At 39.8% G+C, this 18,584-nt stretch overlaps 1 protein-coding gene across 1 annotated transcript in view; it reads right to left on the bottom strand.

Moving 5' to 3' along the window:
* Positions 1 to 18,584, bottom strand: part of LOC126161351 (uncharacterized) — a 185,838-nt gene that overhangs the window by 36,786 nt on the left and 130,468 nt on the right. The window contains exons 5-6 of the mRNA XM_049917119.1: positions 6,716 to 6,760; positions 6,319 to 6,363 (exon numbers count right to left, since the gene is read on the bottom strand). Of these exons, the coding sequence (XP_049773076.1) occupies positions 6,319 to 6,363; positions 6,716 to 6,760 (90 nt within the window). The remainder of the gene's footprint in view (positions 1 to 6,318; positions 6,364 to 6,715; positions 6,761 to 18,584) is intronic.

The raw sequence follows: 18,584 nt of genomic DNA on the forward strand, positions 1-18,584 counted from the left end.
AGCATTCTTCTGTAGCACCACATTTCGAAACATTCTATTCTCTTCTTGTCTAAATTATTTATCGTCCATGTTTCACTTCCATACATGGCTACACTCCATACAAATACTTTCAGAAATGACTTCCTGACACTTAAATCTATACTCGATGTTAACAAATTTCTCTTCTTCAGAAACGCTTTTCTTGCCATTGCCAGTCTACATTTTATATCCTCTCTACTTCGACCATCATCAGTTATTTTGCTCCCCAAATAGCAAAACTCCTTTACTACTTTAAGTGTCTCATTTCCTAATCTAATTCCCTCAGCATCACCAGTCTTAATTCGACTACATTCCATTATCCTCATTTTGCTTTTGTTGATGTTCATCTTATATCCTCCTTTTAAGACACTGTCCATTCCATTCAACTGCTCTTCCAAGTCCTTTGCTGTCTCTGACAGAATTACAATGTCATCTGCAAACCTCAAAGTTTTTATTTCTTCTCCATGGATTTCAATACCTACTCTGAATTTTTCTTTTGTTTCCTTTACTGCTTGCTCAATATACAGATTGAATAACATCGGGGAGAGGCTACAACACTGTCTCACTCCCTTCCCAACCGCTGCTTCCCTTTCATTGTCCCTCGACTCTTATAACTGCCATCTGGTTTCTGTACAAATTGTAAATAACCTTTTGCTCCCTCAACATTGTCAAAAGCTTTCTCTAAGTCTACAAATACTAGAAACGTAGGTTTGCCTTTCCTTAATCTTTCTTCTAAGATAAGTCGTAAGGTCAGTATTGCCTCACGTGTTCCAATATTTCTACGAAATCCAAACTGATCTTCCCCAAGGCTGGCTTCTACTAGTTTTTCCATTCGCCTGTAAAGAATATAATGAGATGATTTCTGTAGACTATTTAGTACTACTGGTAGTATCTCAAGGTGGAGCTACTAGTATTTGTAGTCACTGAAATATTTTCTAAATACATAAGCTTCTATACATTGCTTAAAACACTCAGTAAAATGATGGGCAGCAACATGGAGAAAGATTATTTCATGAATACTTGCCTTCCAAAGAAAATATTAAGTGATAATGTATCACAGTTTACATCTAAGGTATGGATAGAGATAATGAGTAGGAATGGAGTTCACAAAATCTTCGTATCTAGATAGAGGCCCACATTACATTTGACCAAACATATCATGAAAGACATAAACAGGATGTGTCAGGTGTACTGCCACAAAAAGCATAGCAGCTGAAGCCAGTATCCAAGAGATTTTGAGGATGTAATAAATAACTTTGCACATAAATCGATGAGGCATGCATCAATAGAAATTTTGATGGGTAATGAACCATTCAGTTTAGTAGAGAAAATCATCCAAATCATGGGGGAGGAAACAGTTCAAATGGGACAGAGAATCTGGAGACATGATGGCAGCAAGAAGGGCACTACACGACAAGTGATCCACCCCACAGCGTACTGATTAGTAATGATAAAGAACATGCAGAGAATAAAGACAGCTATCTCTGGGGAATCAGGAACTGGCTACCTACCAGGAAAAGGAGGTGGACAGGAAGAACAGGAATAAATGTCATTGAGAGCAGGAAGAACAGGAAAATTAAAACATGACCACAGCACAAGACGTGGTTGAAGATAGTACATCATATTAATATGAAGAGACGATCCACAGATTCACATCAGGAGAAGAAAAGCAAAATTGATCAAGAGACAAAATAAACTGGAACAAGGATGTATACGGGTTATACAGCAGTATTCAGTACTTGGTAGAAAAAAGAAGAAACAAAATACACTTCACTCTGATACTCAAAGCAAGGGAAGTGTAAAGAAAAATGTAGAGAATGTGCGACAGTCATGTACAACCTATGTGACAAAAAGTAGTGATGTCATGCCTTTTTTTCTTTTTGTTAATAAGTGTAAATGGGGAATTGTCTCCTACGAATTGTGAGTAATAGTTTAATTAAGCTAGTCATAACAGTAATGCCCAGTGGATACCAGATGGTAATAATAGGTGGTTTTGTTACTGCAGGTTAAAAAGAAACCATATAGTGAATAGATTGAGTCTTACCTTGCTGGAATAATGTGGAAAAGAACTAAGCTTGTAGGCTAGTAGCACATTTTTTGTTGGTCACTACACGGTAGCAGCAACTGCAGCACAGTGACAAAACCTCAGCTAATAGCAGCATGCAGCTGACCATCACCACCACCACCACCACCACCACCACCACCATCACCACAGTGGCTTAGCAATCAAAGCAGTGCTCAACGGTGGCCCAACAAACGCCCCTGTGGGTGGACAACTCCCTCCTGTTTATTTGTCAGCAAGAAGAGATGACACACATGTTGTCGGAAGCCTAGTACAGACAGTGTGGTCTCACGCAATAGCAACAGTCACCCAACGAAACAAGTTGCTCAAGCTTTCATCTGTGTGGATCCACCAATGCTGAACACTGAGAACACTGATGCAAGCAAGCTATATCTGCACACTTACGGCCAGGGTGAGATCACAAACTATACAGATGACAAAACCACTATCAAGTGGATGCTCAATGGGTGATCTACCACACCCAACTACTGCTGCAGACACAGACTGGGTCGGGAACCACAACCTGTGGTTGACATAGCAGGGCAAGCCGAGGATCTGTGATGAATGGGGTTCCTGCTTTGGGGCGCTGTCTAAAGCAGTTCACATGTCAATGTAACCTGTGCTATGAGCTCTTCAAGTGTGAGAGAGTGTGAGTAATATAAGCAAAATCAGAGATCAAGTTCATTTATACTGTTTGCTTACACCAGATAACAACAGAATTACACTAACCTTCGTTAATGAATGTCATGTTCACTTAATACTTTGTCCCTTCATAAATTTTATTGCATTGTATGTTTACATCAGCAACAAATGTTCTGTAAAGAGGTAATGTGTACTTATATGTTCTTTAGAAATGATTGTGTGTAGTGTGTATATTGCTTCAATTACAAAAAACGGAACTGTAGACTTTTGCATTTTAGGTGAAGGGCTGTTCGAATGCAAGAAAATGCAATTAACAGTAAGCATTTCTGTTTGAATTAGAAAAAGTCTCCTGATGCAGCAGTCTTTATTTTCAAAATTTGCTTCCCTAATTTTGCAAAATATTGGAGATGTGAATGTAAGTTCACAGTGTCTTTCACAGTTATAAACTTTGGTTTAGCTTATGCAGGCCAATAAGTCTTATCACTACCTTTTTTGCTCTTAAACATATTCTGGTGGCTCAGGCACTATCATGTTGCACCAAAATTACTTGCAGTAGCGAGCATTCACACTTTCAGCTGTGGTTTTGGGAGCTACATGTTGTGCTCCGATTAGTTAACACACCTGGGCATAGAAACAGGAAATGGATACGCAAAAATTAAGTTGGGAAGTATTTTAGAAGTTATATGGGGGGGAGGATTATTATTTTATATATGAAAGTTAAATTTAAAATGGGAATTGGATGATCATTCACACTGATCAGCAATAAATTTACGAGACTAGAAGTCAACTTTCGCATTTCATGTGAATACTAATTATTAGTGTGAAGACTGGCATGCAAAATTAGTTGTAGCTGATCTTTGTATATTTGCAATTAGATTCATAATGAATCAGCATGGGGGGGGGGGGGGGGGGGGGGGAGAGAATTAACATAGCTCCTCTGGAATAAATGGACTTGTATTGGTGTAAGTGGGAATAATACTGGCAAGTGTGTTCTGTTGTGTCCTGCCTACTCATCAAATATGGGGTGCCTATGAAACCTGCTTTCTCGGATCTCTTGACAACAATTCAAGCAAATCGTATTAAGATAAGTGACAGTACTTAACTTTGAGAATTTACAATAATGTGTCGCAAGCAAGGGATGACAGACAAAATAAGAAAATCTCTTCTGTATATACAATTCCTAATACAAATGAAATAATACAGTTCCTATGTCGCTGCTGTAGAGCTCATAGAATGGCTAGTCTTCAACTGGGCCACAGCCAGTCAGGTGCAGTGCTTATGGTCTCTCTGCCTAGAAGCCACTGCTGTCTTGTCGTTGTCCCAGATAGGGGTCAAACAGTGTGCTATTGGCTGATGCCTTCTTCACAGCTCTCTCTGCTTTAATGTTTCCGACCAGCGTGCCAGTGCTTGATTTTATGCCAGAACATGTTCTACCAATTGAAGATTAATAAATGAAGTCAGTGGATATCATCTCTTATTGCAGAGGACACCTGTCATGGCTACTGATTAACTGTGTGGTAGATAATTACAGGTACATCACTGGGAATGGGCACATGGGTTCATCCTCTGCTGTGAATGATTTCTTTGTTAGTTTCTCCCTTCAAAAGATCTGATTCTCCTCTCAACTTGTCTACCATACGCACACAGTCTGTAGCCATTCAACATTACTCCACACAAGTCAAAATGGCTTCAAATTCCTTTCTACAATGGTTTGACTGTCATATGAATAACTGCCTTCACATTAAGATAGAGCATTACTCACAGATGCTAATACTGTTGGAGGAGTGATAGGTTACACGAGTTCACACACATTATTTCTAATAGAACCAAATGTGGTAAAGCAGTCATATCAAAATTCTCATTGGTGACTATTGTAACTTACGCATAAAAACTGACTCAAGAGATAATGGAAAAGTGATTAATATGAAAAGCAGTTGATTAAAACTTATTAACACCATTCTAAGGGATATATCAAGTCTATCAATTTACATGTGGATTATTTGTGCTAACCCTAGTAATTTGGTAAGACTCGACTAGTATGGAAGGGTGCTATACACAACAAGTTGCTACTAAATATGTCACCCTCACTTATAATTTAACCATCTTATTACTTGGCTTCAGTGGTGAGTTTATCCCTATGTCTCTCTCTTTCTCTCATAAATGAGCTGAGCATGGCTAAGGAACTGTTCGTGCCGTTTAATTTAAATGAATGGTTGGGTGGCTACCCTGAGTTGACATGAAATCTAAATATTCATCTGGAGTATTATCATTTGAGATGTCCAACACATTTAATTAAGGATGATTGGATGACTTTAATCCTGTTTGCTGTATGCTCTTACTTCTGCATAAAAGCTTCTCTATCAGCAATGATGGTAAATCTTTAAGTACTTGGAGCATATTACTTACTTTTTCCTTATTAATCTGCTATGATGAGATGATGGACTTGGCTATGCTACTAACTGTGTTACGGCATGCTGTGACAGAAATGGAGAAGACACTTTACAACAATTCTATATTTAAAAGAATGCATAGAGCTATTGGTGGCAATTGCAGCTTTCTTTGTTACAGTCTGCATTGAGCAGTATACTGTAACATAGTGAATCATCTTAATTGCCACCAGATATAGCAGGTGCAGCATTAATAAACAAATGCAGCTTGCTTGTAATTTGCCAATGAGGGCCAATAAAATACATTCTTTCATTAGAATCATTAGGAAACACGTGCTCCTTCCCTCTCCTCTCCCACAAACAGATGATATGATAATATTAACTTTCCTCCTTGTAAGGAATTGTATTGCCAAGAGTGAAGACAGCACATGAAGAAATAAAGTTGCATTGCCTAGTAGTATCAAAATTTCTGATCTGTAATGCAGATTAACTTTATTACTCTATTTACGATGACAGAATTATCTATCACACACAGGAGAATCATATAGTGGTCCAGTACAGAAAAATCAATTGTACAAGTACTCTCTCTTCTAGTAGTGTGTATTCTGCAACCTACATTTCCCGCATTAATATAAATTTTACTTTATTCTCTCTAACTGACTAATAGTTGCTATGAATCCAGAAAATTTAAGTACAATGAAGAGTAAATCACAAAGTTAGCAAAATAGTGCCAACAGTGAGAGCATTTCTTCAACATTCAATTAATTTTTTTCCTTACAGGCATTGTCATTCTCATCTATCCTAACTACATATGAATTTACACATATTATTGACTGAGTTTTGTTGTTGTTGTTATTTCTTGACAATATGTTTTTGTTGTCTTTCTTGTAGACATTATTTACAATTTTTGTGATAAATGTAGAATAATGATCACTTGCTTGATCAGAATGCATCTATTTTGTTTCTGTGGCCAAATGTCATTCCCCTTGGCATTGTTACACTGTGAACCGTTATCTTTCAGAATGACATGGGCTAAGAATGGCAGTCAGTTGGCATAAATACAACCTTCATGTATCACAGTTGTAATACAAAAGTTCCACTGCCATTCATACTAATTCCAGTGGCCCCCTTAACATTAACACTTAATTATCCTACACCAACGTAATCCTGTGTAATGAGGATGCATTCTACAAGTTCAAAGTAGCTTACCATTTATGGGCAATGTGTATAACTCTGGGACTAGTTCTTCCTTTACTGCAAAAATGAAAAGATGGGTGACAGTGCAGATCCTGAAATTTACCACTTTTTCCAGAAAATACACACAATTGTAAATAAAGCTGCTAATCTGATAAAACAAACTCAAGAACTGTACAGAACAATCTAAAACACATGAGGTTACTAACATTGGCACTGACAGTAGCCAAGAATTGAATAAACAAAAGGAAATACAAACAGGTACAACACTGCAGAATTCATGACAATGCAAACAACTTTTCTGTACAGAAACAAGCTGCTAATGCTACTTACTAGAGGCTACACTTAATTATCCTGCACCAACGTAATCTTATATAATGAGGATGCATTCCACAAGTTCAAAGTAGCTTACCAGTCATGGGCAATGTGTATAACACTGGGACTAGTTCTTCCTTTACTGCAAAAATGAAAAGAAACATTCTTACTATTTAATATGGCCAATAGAGGGTCTTACAGTGTTATGCAACTATTATACCAAGACAGTTTGTGTACACTTAGTCATTATAAACAAATACAGTAGGGAGGAAGAAGAAAAGTGTGAAGGAGAGGGCATGCCTCGCTTTTCATATTTTAAAAATTCCTCTAATTGCTGTATAACAACAATGGAAATGCCTGGAATAACACATCGAATGACTACCAGTCACCAATAGCTGACTGGTATGTGGCAGATAGGAAAACAGAAAACAGTATTTTCTACATTTTGAGGTGTTGCTATTTCTCTAGTAAAAGTGCATTCATTCACACACACACACACACACACACACACACACACACACACACACACACACACATGAAAACGAATACATACATGGGGAGGCTGACTGTTGCTTATCAGTAGCTGCTTCCTTGCAAATAGTGGTGGAGAGGAAGGTAGGGAAAGTCACACTAGGCCAGGGGTGGTTGTGGGACAGTGTGAATCAGGTCTTTCAACAGCTGGGTGGCTGCACTACAAGAAGAGAGAAGGGAAAAGGTAAGGTGAGGCAGCAGGGAACAGGTTAACAGAGATTTAGGCCTGGGGTGCAGAAATTGGTAGAGAGACAATTCCCAATTGTGTAGTTCAGAGAAGCTAGTGCTGGAAGAGAGAATCCAAACAGCTCGCATAGCGAAACAGCTGTAGGTGTCATTTGTGTTGCAGTACACAGCATATTTGGCACAATTTCAGGAAAATATCTCTTTCCCTAGCAAAATCCCAATCCCACATTCTGTCCCTTAAATTCTCCCTACACCATGGAATACCTAACACACCCACCCTTTGGCCTAACCATGAAAATCCCTTTTATGGTCCCCACCCCATCCTTTCACAGTAACCTTCATCTTTCCAGATTCCTCTCAAATGTGCTACTGTAGAAAAAACATCTCCATGACCCAGAACCACCTCTGCTCCCTCCACAAGATACATCCCAGAAGTGCAATATAACCTCCAATCCCTACTGAAATCCTTAGGCCCACCTGGAAACCTCTCCCCTGAGTCCCTCTCCCTTCTCAACCCCCCCCCCCCCTCCATGGGTCCACCTCACTCCTCACTCACCCTAAGTACACAGCCACCTTCTATAAGCACTCCAAAATCCACAAACACAAGAGTTGTTGGTGCCCCATTGTAACTGGTTACTATGCTCCTATTGAAAGGATTTCTGCTCTTGTTGACCAACACCTCCAACCAATTGTTCAAAGGCTAGCCTCTCAATCAGACACTAACCACTTTCTTCATAACTCCACCACCCCTACACTTCTTTAACGCCTGGATCCCTACTGTCTCTATTCATACTACCTCCTTGAACACCAATGTGCCTCATGCCCATGGCCTAGCCACTATCTAACACTGCCTGTCCCAACATCCTTCGGAGTCCAAACTCACTGCCTCACTCCTCATCCACGTTACCAACCACATGCTTACACACAAACACTACTCCTTTGAGGAATACCTACATAAACAGATCCATGGGCACTGCATGGCACCCTTCTATGCCAATCTTTTTATGGGCAATCTAGAGGAAACTTTCCTAGCCTCTCAAAATCCAAAACCAACCCCCTTTCACTCAACATCATGCCGAGATGGAACAGCTGAACCACATAATTTACCAGGTATTTGATTACATATCGTCATGCCCAGAAATGAGGGACATTCCACCCAAAATCCTTCCCACCCCTTCTACAGTGGTATCCCAATGCCCAACCAACCCACACAATACACTGGTCCGGTGTTATGCCACTCCCACTCCCAACTGCTTGCCACAGGGGTCATATATCTGTGGGAGACCCATTAGCAAAACCTGCCCAATCCACCCACTCAGAACATCCTACTCCAGGTCTGCCACAAGATTATCCAATTCCATCAAAGGTCTGGTTATATGTGGATGAATTCAAATGACTACCCATTCAGCTTCAACCACAGTTTTTATGTTGGTATGACAAGCAACCAGCTGTTCACAAGAAAAAGAGGCAACTGCAAAAATGTGGCCACGGGCAAAGTGACTACATAGTGGCACAACATGCAGCTGAACACAACATGCTGAAGTTCAATGAAAATGAACATTCACTATTGCTCCACAGAGAAAGGGGAGATATACAAATCATATGGCATTTGTTTGCAGTCCATGCAATATTGAAGAATCATTCTCATCCAACCCTCAGTATTTGATATGGTGAATACAATGGCAGCTTAAGGTGGACATAACTACTTTTGAGTGTACAAAATGTTGTTGACCAATAAATTCAGAATATTTTGGGATATTTAGAGTACAATTTCTATTAAAATTTGATGACAGATGGTGCAGATATAACTTTAATATCAACAGGATACCATTCTGAAACCAGCTTATAGGACTGAAAAGATTTATAACTAGTTTTAATGCTATGCCCCTGTGCTATGAAAAGACAAAAGAAGTTTTAAAAGAAGAACTGGCAATGCTCAATCCTTTGTTTGGTAGTCAGTACAACCAACTAATATAAGAAACTATAAGGAATGTGAGCAACAAATAAGCCCGTTATATTCAAAATAGTGTTTCTCTGTACAGCACACCAAATCAGATTTTTCTCATTGATTCTTGAACTGAAAGAAGTTTCTGTTATGCACTGAGAAGGAAGTTTTATTAGAGGCATTGTTCACATCATTTCATATGTTCTAAGGGACAAATGTGATTTCAGGAAGGTGTTAAATTTCAGTTAATAGGAAAGTCATCATACTGTGATAGATGGTCACAATCTTCTACAAGGGTGTTACTTAAGAATCATAAGGAAATGCAGAAAAAACACAGGCAGCTTTTCAATCTAATATAGAAAATTGTGGCTCTATTTAAAAGTAGATACAAACAAGAAATCTGAAGCATGTGACATTGTTTAAATACCTAGAAGTAATAGAGAAGATAAATGAAAGGCTTTGATTTATTAAGAGCATTATGGAAGGGCACAGTAAATCTATAATTCTCAATTACCGCTCCGGGACTTGGAATCCTTTAAAACAGGCATGACAGCAGAAGTAAAATGAATTCACAAAATATATAACAGTCCAGGACAATGAAGTGTAACAAAGATATTTATGCAACACAGAAGGGAATCTCTGGAAGAAAGGTGATATTCTTATGAACTCATATGTGTAAATTTAAAGAACTAGCAATGAAAAGCAAAAATCAGTAAATTTTCTGCTCCTCTCATGTCTTCCACAAGCCTCCAACTCTCCCCCTCCTCTCCATGCATACACAAAAAATCATCCTTCCCCCTCCATCCTTGCTTTTGAAATGCAGTTATCTCAGACAGGATTTATTCTAGAATTCAGTAAAAATGTTTAAATTCAGTACAAATGTCTAATTAAGCACCCAATACATCATCATTTTTTAGTTCCAAGGTGTGTCTTTTTGTGATTTTGGCTCTGTCATATCGTTCTAAGTAAACAGTTGACATTTTTGGATCCTGTTAAGAAGTTCACATAATTGCAAAAGTAACCAATGTGGGATAAAACACACAAGTACTGTGTACTTTATTTTCTAATTCACTTAAAAAATGACCTTTCATATGACAGTAATGTTTATATAAAAAGTACAGTACAGGAAAGAAAGTTTATACAAGAAACAAGCTTTTTACTCATGGCTGTGCCCATGGTTGTGCATGTCACTTGTATTACCTACATCTCCTCCCCCACCACCGGTCTCTCTGTTTATTTCCACCATCCCCTCTCATGGTCCATTACCTTCTCGCCCTAGAACTGTATCGTGCCAGTGCCTTCCACCCTCTATCTGTCAATCTCCTCCTCAACCTTCTACTGGTCCACCTCCTGCTCTCCTTGTGTCCCTGTCAGTCTCCTCCAACCTCCTATCTGTGTCTGTCACCTTCTGTGCATTATCTCTGTCCTCCTCCTCACCACCTCTCATGGTCCATCACCTCTTTCATCAACCCTCAGTCCACCACCTTCTCTCCCATCTTTCGATCCATCCCTTCCACCACCACCCCCAACCCCCTCTGCCAATATCCTCTCCCTCCCTTCGTCTGTCTCCTCCCCCACTCTCTCCTGTTCCATCCCCTCCTCCTCCTTGCCTCTGTCCACTCCTCCTGCCACCTCTCTCTGTCCCTCTCATCCTACCCCCTCTCCCTTCCTATCTCCTTCTCCATCACTTGTCTCTGTCCACCTCCTCTTACAGTCTCTCCATCAATTTCCTCCTACAGTCTCTCTGCCTATCCAGCTCCTCCTTCCCTTTTCTCTGTACATCTCCTCCTCCGTCTTGCCACTCTCCATTGCCTCCTTCCTCATATCTCTGCTCCATCATGGCCACATAGACATGTTAGCCCAAAATGCATGCCAACACTAGCCACACACAAGTTATGCAAGGCAGTCTCGATGCCAGTGGTTACCAACACTTTTTTATCCCCACCCCCACCCCTGTAAGTAGCAAGTGTGCCAAAATTGGCGCAACTCAATACGGTGTTCTGGGAGATGTGGAAAATAGACACAGAAATATACATCCAGTTTTATATTTTATATGATGATAACAAATGTAACTCACACAAGTCATAAAATTATCTGTTTACAATAAAATAAACATAAAATGCATTTTTATTCAAATTTATATCGACTACTGTGAGAGCATGGCTTAATATCTGTTATATGCCATTTTTATGATTCAGTACTGTTTCAGTCTTTGGCACTATTCTGACTCAGTTACGTCTTTGTTGATAGTTGGCTGGATATTGATAAATGCATGTAGGGCCATGAAAGAGTGCAATTTAAAAAAGGACAAGCCTATTCTGTTGACCACAATATGATTTCATTTTTCAAATGTTAATAATATCGTATTTGGAATAGTCTATGTAACAATGAGGTGTTCGTTCCTAACTATACATATACTGTAACTGTCCTAAGCACCAAGCAAAAAACATTGACTTTGCTTACATATTGTTTAATTTGATAAAGAAGTGAATATTTGAACTGGGGGCTCTGTGGTAGGATACTTTGTGCATGAAAATCAGGTACATACAGAAATATTATTATGTTTGTCTTCCTATTTTGTCAAGAATATTTGGCAAGAAAGAAAGTACACAAAAAATGAAAGAAAAGTGGCCTGTTGGCTGAACAGGGGCCGCAACACCAGAAAAATAAGAGCTTTTATGCATTTGTTGAGCTTTGTTCAACTTTGTTGTTAAATTATTTTTTGGGGGGGGGGAGGGGGGGGGGAGCGGGGGTCATAACTATTACTCTTTGGGCATCATTAGTCCCAGAGAGTGTAAATGGTAGAATAGGGAATGTAGCTCCTGGCTGTTGAAGCATAAGAGAAAAATGATATACCTCCTGCAGACCACAGTGGTTGGCCAAGAAACTTCAATAGCAAATCCAGTTACAATAGACCAACAAGCCAGTAGTTGATGAAATACATACCTTCAAAAACGGAACAATCATTGGAAAGAATGGATACATTGGAAGACTGTTAGTGGGTTGTGGGCTAAAGGGCTGAACATCACAGTCATCAAGTCCTCAGTCAAGAGATAGTTCCCCCTTGATATAGTGATCGCAGCCAGAAACGTGACCACATTATGAAGGTATTCAAGGAGTGGTAAAATTGAGGCTTTCAAAGCAATGTGTTGCTAGAGCTGAGGAATTTTTAAAAAATGAATATATGGATCAAGCCAGTACACTGGTCAGAAGAGACAAGGGGTCTCCTAAGCCTCATCTGTGGTGAGAGAAATTCCACCTACATCTGATCCCTAGCTCCTACCCCACTAATGGTGAAGACAGTTACAGAGTAAAGAATGCCTTATATCCAGCAGATTTGTAACAACAGAAGTGAGAAGCCTAAAAGGATAGAGGACACCAGTTGGATCGATAATAATAAACCAAGGTGAGATACATGGTCAGGTCAGTAGGAGGGCGACGCCAGGTAAATGTCCCCCAGGGCTCTCCATGCAATGGGGACCATGCTTCCCACCTTATGATCTGTTACAGTCAAAGTTTTAAGAGGGGAACAACATCCAATATTCACTGGAGTGATTCCCCTAAAATAGAAAACAGTGTGCAGCAGCAAAACAGGGCTAACTACATCTAAAAGCATTCCAACCAGAGTAAAAGAGTGATGACCAAGGAAGATCGCAAAGGAGATTGGATTGAGAGTCTCCAGACAAGCATACAGCTACCCCTGCGCTGAAAGTAATTTAAAATGTTATACCTGCAAAAAAACAGTGCATCTGTCTGGGAGCTGTTCGCCAGTATCAGAGGCAAAGAATCTGAATGACCACACTTAGCATAGAGACCCAGAAGGAGTGAGCAGTCCACCAGCATTTAAGTTACAGTCAGTACAGCTCTGCTACCACAACATTGAGGTGAAGCATTACACAAAATAAAATTATGTGCAGGCTACATCAGCTTTTTATGAAAGCCATTTATCAAAGAGGAGTCCCAAAAATCATGACAGTGCAAGAATAGCCAAGTGGTGGATACTCAAGTACAGTTCTCACTCCAGATGGACCCTGATATGACAACAGCACTGTATTTTCATGGGAGAGAAAATGGAAGTCATACAAAGGGGGTCACAAGGAGGCCACTTGGATGGTTATTTGGTGCTGGCATTCAGCCAAGGCTACAGAAAGTGAGATATATAAAACACAGAAGTCATCAATATACAGCACAGGGGTGACCTGTAATCCAACAGAGGTCTCGAACTCGAGGATGGTGACATGTAAGAATGTTACACTCAGCACAGAGACTTGTGGGATGCTGTTCTCTTGAAACTGTTGTTGAGCTGAGAGATGTACAACCTCTAACTCATAACAAGCTATGGAATAAAACCTGCCAAATAAAAATCAGTAGGAAGCCTAGCAAATCCCGGTCATGAAGGGTAATTATAATTTGATGTGCCAAGCTATGTCATTTGCATTCTACAGAGTAAAAAAGATTGCCATCATCTGTTGGCTTTTAGGAAAACCCTGTCAGATTTAGTTGCTTCCAACAGCTATGGCAACCACATTGTTAAGGGAAGAAAAGGTCCAGTAATCTGAGAACACAGAATAATGATCGGGGTACCATCCTTTCAAGCAGTTTTAAAGCATGCTGGTTAGGCTAATCAGTTGGTTGCTATCGATGGACGTTGGCTTTTTGCGTGGTTTAATTATTTAGACAATATTACTGCTTCGCCACTGTGAAGGGAAACACCTTCTAACCAAATACTGTGGAAGACTCTGAGTAAATGGAATATTTGAGTAACTTTTAGATGTCAATCATCTGATAATGAATCAATCAGGGAATGAGGTCATATTGTGTGATGAGTAAACAGCTGTTGCAATGTCTTTGGTCAATCAAAGCACTTGTATGGCAACAACCTCATTGAGCAACAGGACAGAGAGGGTACGAAGGTCATGGCAGCTGGCTCTTCGAAAAGACCAGTGGGTAATTGGTCCATCATACAATGAAAAGGAAGTGAAAGGATTACAAGAAAGTGTAAAAACAATTATTGTGCCGTGATCATTGTAACAAAGCCACAAGATTGGGCAAGGTCAACATCCAAAAAGATGCCATGGGTGGCACCAAAAGCGGATAGGACCACTTTTATTGAGGGGAGAGATCAGATGGGAAAGAAGTTAGTCAATCAGAAGGCCTCTTCCAGATGTAGTGGTACTTACCCACAGGGGTGTACACATTTAAATCCTCAAGTATAAGAAAAGAGGAGCAGAGTTGTTGTCTAAAGTTATGCAAGTGCACTGCCTGGAGGGAAATAGATTTTACAAATGGTGGGGGTCACTTGCATTGTCACTGCACTTGCTTTCAAAGTTTATTGAAGGGAATACACACTGGTGACATATGTGTGAACCAATGTCTAGACCACTTAGATGTCCTCTCCAGGCCAATACAGTTCTGACATAACACATGGTAACGTCAAACAACTGTAGAATGGTAATCAGTGAAGAGCCAAAGTGAGTTTCTTGGTGAGTAACACATACTGCAGAACAACAGCAAATTAATTGTTATAGTTCTGTCAGATGACAATACTATCCACAGCAGTTCCATGGGATCATCACACTGAGGGTGTCCTGTTTATGTATGAAGGGGCAGGAGAACAGATCAGACTTCAACATCACTCTCTGTCACAGTGAGAGGGGAATCAACATCAACAACCATCAGTCTGGAACCCAACAGCAAAGGGGGATCTGGGGTCACTGGGGTAGTCTACTACCAAGATTTCTTCTATGTCTCTTTCACAACTTCTGGTGTTTGAGATTCTTGTGAGGACTTATTCACTCTAGGTGTACAAACAGAATAAGTGTGGCAGCCTTGCAAATCACATTCCCCGGCTCCTTCAGCCACTGGCTAGTGCAGGGACACTGGTCTGTAGATTTCAGGTGAGAGGGATCACTAAAGGGAGCCTTGTCACTGGTACAAGCCTGAGATGGATGCTGCTTCTCCAGTCAGATGAGGGTAATGATTCTCGAACAGGGTGCCACAGGAGCATGAGATGGGAGGGCCTATCAGTCCTCTGGTACATGTTTATATGCACATTTACCGAATTTCAGTATCAAGGGGTAAATATATTAGACACTGCTAAAGCTTTAACCAGAGTACAGTACAGCCCAAATGGTGATATCATTGAGACTGTATGCCTGATACCTGTACAAACGATTGCTTTTTTCCAAGCTTCAAAATCAGACCAACAGCCAAAAAAATGCCATGGGTGGCACCAAAAGTGGGTAGGAGCACTGGACAAATCACTTCAGGAAAGGATTTTCTTGTTTCATTAAAGATAATTTTGGTATGAATAATTTGCCACATTCAAGAAGTCTCTGATATTTGCCACATTCCTGGACATTGAGTTCCGTGGTTAGGGTAACGCACTTCAGGGATCTGGGCGGGTGATTATTACAGCAGCTGACATAAACATGGTGAATTTTCATGAAGTGACATGCCACAGTCTCTGCAAATCAGTTCATATGTACACCGGGAACATTTATGCTGAAACCACTGGCATTTAAAGTACTGCATCAAGGGGGGAAATACGATCTGACATCACAGTGGTAAACAATGATTTTTAACCTTCTATGGAAGTGAATCCCCTTAAAAAGCAAGGTGTCAAGCTTGCCTAGCAGGCCTTCACATATAAGACAAATGAAGTGCATCATTGCCTGGAAAAGTGTTCGTGTAGTTCTTCATCTGCCTCAAGAGTTTGGGCACAGTGAAAAATTCATCCCTGTGCCATGTTGAAGTTCTCATGGGGTATTATGGTAACAGGGTCAGTGTTAGACATAAAACCTGGCTGCAAGCCGCTCACCAAAGAGACTAAGTCTGAGTCATTCAGTTATGATGGCAACAACACTGGCAAATCCTAAGAATACTAAGTCTGATAAATTGCACGTTCTGGCAACAATATAGGTTGGAAGTTTACAGAGAAACTGTGTCTTCTACTCAAGTTGTTACAGTGCTGAGCTGTTATAGTGCTGTATCTGTTCATGGTCTTGTGGTGAGCATTCTGCAATGTAGACACGAAGTTGGGAGTTTGAATTCATTCCTTCCTTTATTTTTTAAAACCACATTTCATCTGTCTATTAAAAGGATCGATCTGATGGAATCTCAAAGATAAAGTGTTTTACCTTCTAACCCTCCAGTAACAGTAAAATATTCCGGAAATCTTTTCACCAAAGGGTTGGTGGCTGCATAAAGAAACAGTTTATTGTAGAGAGTTTTCTCACTATACAGTTGTCCATTGACCACCTGTCACCATCCAGCTGATGTGAGGTGCCATTCAACCAGGTGACCACAAAGTTGCGCACCTTGGTCACATATCTGTTTCTGCAGCGGACACAGGCCTCAACATTTGTATTGTGTGCGAGGCAAGTGCTACCGGACGAATGACATCAAGAAAGGATTTTCTTGTTTCATGAAAGATCATTTTGGTATGAATGATTTGCCACATTCAAGAAGTCTCAATGACTGATATTTGTGATGAACTGCGTAATTTTTCTTTCATGTGACATCTGCACTCAATAGGCAGGGTTGAGAAGCCAGGTGCAGGAGGACAGCATGATATACTTCAAAGCAACAATAAACAGAGGACTGACTATCACTACATTTTTCCCTGAACATCATCAGTTTACTCACTGATCATTTCTATGCAGTATTGTTATGGTGGCAAGTTATAATTCATTTGTGTTGTCTTCTAAAAGAAGAAATTAACGGGTGGGCCCTAATGAAAAACATCTCCTCAAGGCTAAGGTCAGTGTGAACAGATAATATTTTGCATTCAGTACAAAAATAGGAATAAACTGCTCTCCAGAGATGTGTACATTGCAAATGTCATTTGTTGCCAACAACTGAGATGCCTTTCCATTGCAGAGAAAGAAAACTGGCCAATAAATTTGTATTAAGTGTTGCTACCATAGCACCTGCTTGCACTCTACAGATTTAGAAAAAAGTCATCCAGGAGTTTGTTTGGGAAGTCTTATCTCATACACATATTCTTCTAATCTTGCAACTTCAAATGTTTGCTTTTCTATTTATTATCAAACAACTATCTTTAATACCAAAGCAGTAGTTTTCTACAGGTGTGGAATTGGAAAACTATCTAAGCATTGGAAGACTGTTTTAAATAATGTGAGAGATTAAATTGTTGTTGATTAATTTCCTCATATGCTGTGTTCAATAAACTAATGGAAAACTGCTATTGTGATATCCACTGTACTATTACAAATGAATTACAACTTATCCAAAGAAGAGCTGTGGCAGTTACCTCACTCACTGCACCTGTGGTGGCTAGGGGAGAGAAACTGAAATGTAGAAGATGTGATTAGTTGCAATTACTGCATGTAAAGATCTTCTTCAACTCAAATCCATAAACCAATAAACCAATGTCACTGCTTAAGAGTAAATCACTCAGATTATTCAGTAGAAATGACAACATAATATCATGTGAATCTAACAGCATAATTCTGTGCCATGCACGAAGTAAATAAACAACCACAGAGTTGCCAAAGATATTATGTGGTGATGCTGAAACACTTCTTCCTATTTTTCCTAATTTGGTTAAAGGTGTTGATAGGTAAAACAATTCATTAGTCAGTCAGTAGAATTTTTGTAGGCTAATTCTTCAAAGTATGTGCAATATATTTATCGGCTGCCATATTTCTTGCACTCAAAGGGTCCTGCGAATCAGTGCCTGTTTAACACTGGATCAGCTTATCTCAGTGGACTTCTTCTCCTTTGTGTACAGAATTCTAGATGATGACAGAGCAATTACATCTCCATGTATTCCAGTAAGATAAGAAAATGTATGTCAATCAGAGTCCGTCAAGACAATAATAACTGGCACAAAAATACTTCAATGTCATTTGTTCTCTGGTGAGCATTTCTTTGATGTCATGGAGATCACAATCTCTCCATGTCCTCCACCCATGGAACCACAGAGCAGATGACTCCACCCAGCAGGTAGAATCACCTCACCGATAGCACACGATCAGTACAACTCTGATCGGCACAGACCATAAAACTTCTTCTGAAAGTGAGATGTTTCCTACTTATTAACTACCTTAACTTGTAAACATCTTTCATCATCCAGTGGAGAGCAGGGAAATGGGACAACTCATTCCCAGAATGACATGCCACACTTCATTGCTAAGCTTCAGTTATACTACCAGCACATTCCTGTATAAGATATGTTTCTTTAGCAGGCTTGTAAGTGAGGAGTAAGCTAAAGCTTGGGTCTCAAAATGTAGTCACCAAGGACCTGAATACCAAAAGTACAAGCCATTGTGTGTGATTC

Source organism: Schistocerca cancellata, chromosome 2 (genome assembly GCF_023864275.1).
Source record: "Schistocerca cancellata isolate TAMUIC-IGC-003103 chromosome 2, iqSchCanc2.1, whole genome shotgun sequence".
Lineage (NCBI taxonomy): Eukaryota > Metazoa > Arthropoda > Insecta > Orthoptera > Acrididae > Schistocerca > Schistocerca cancellata.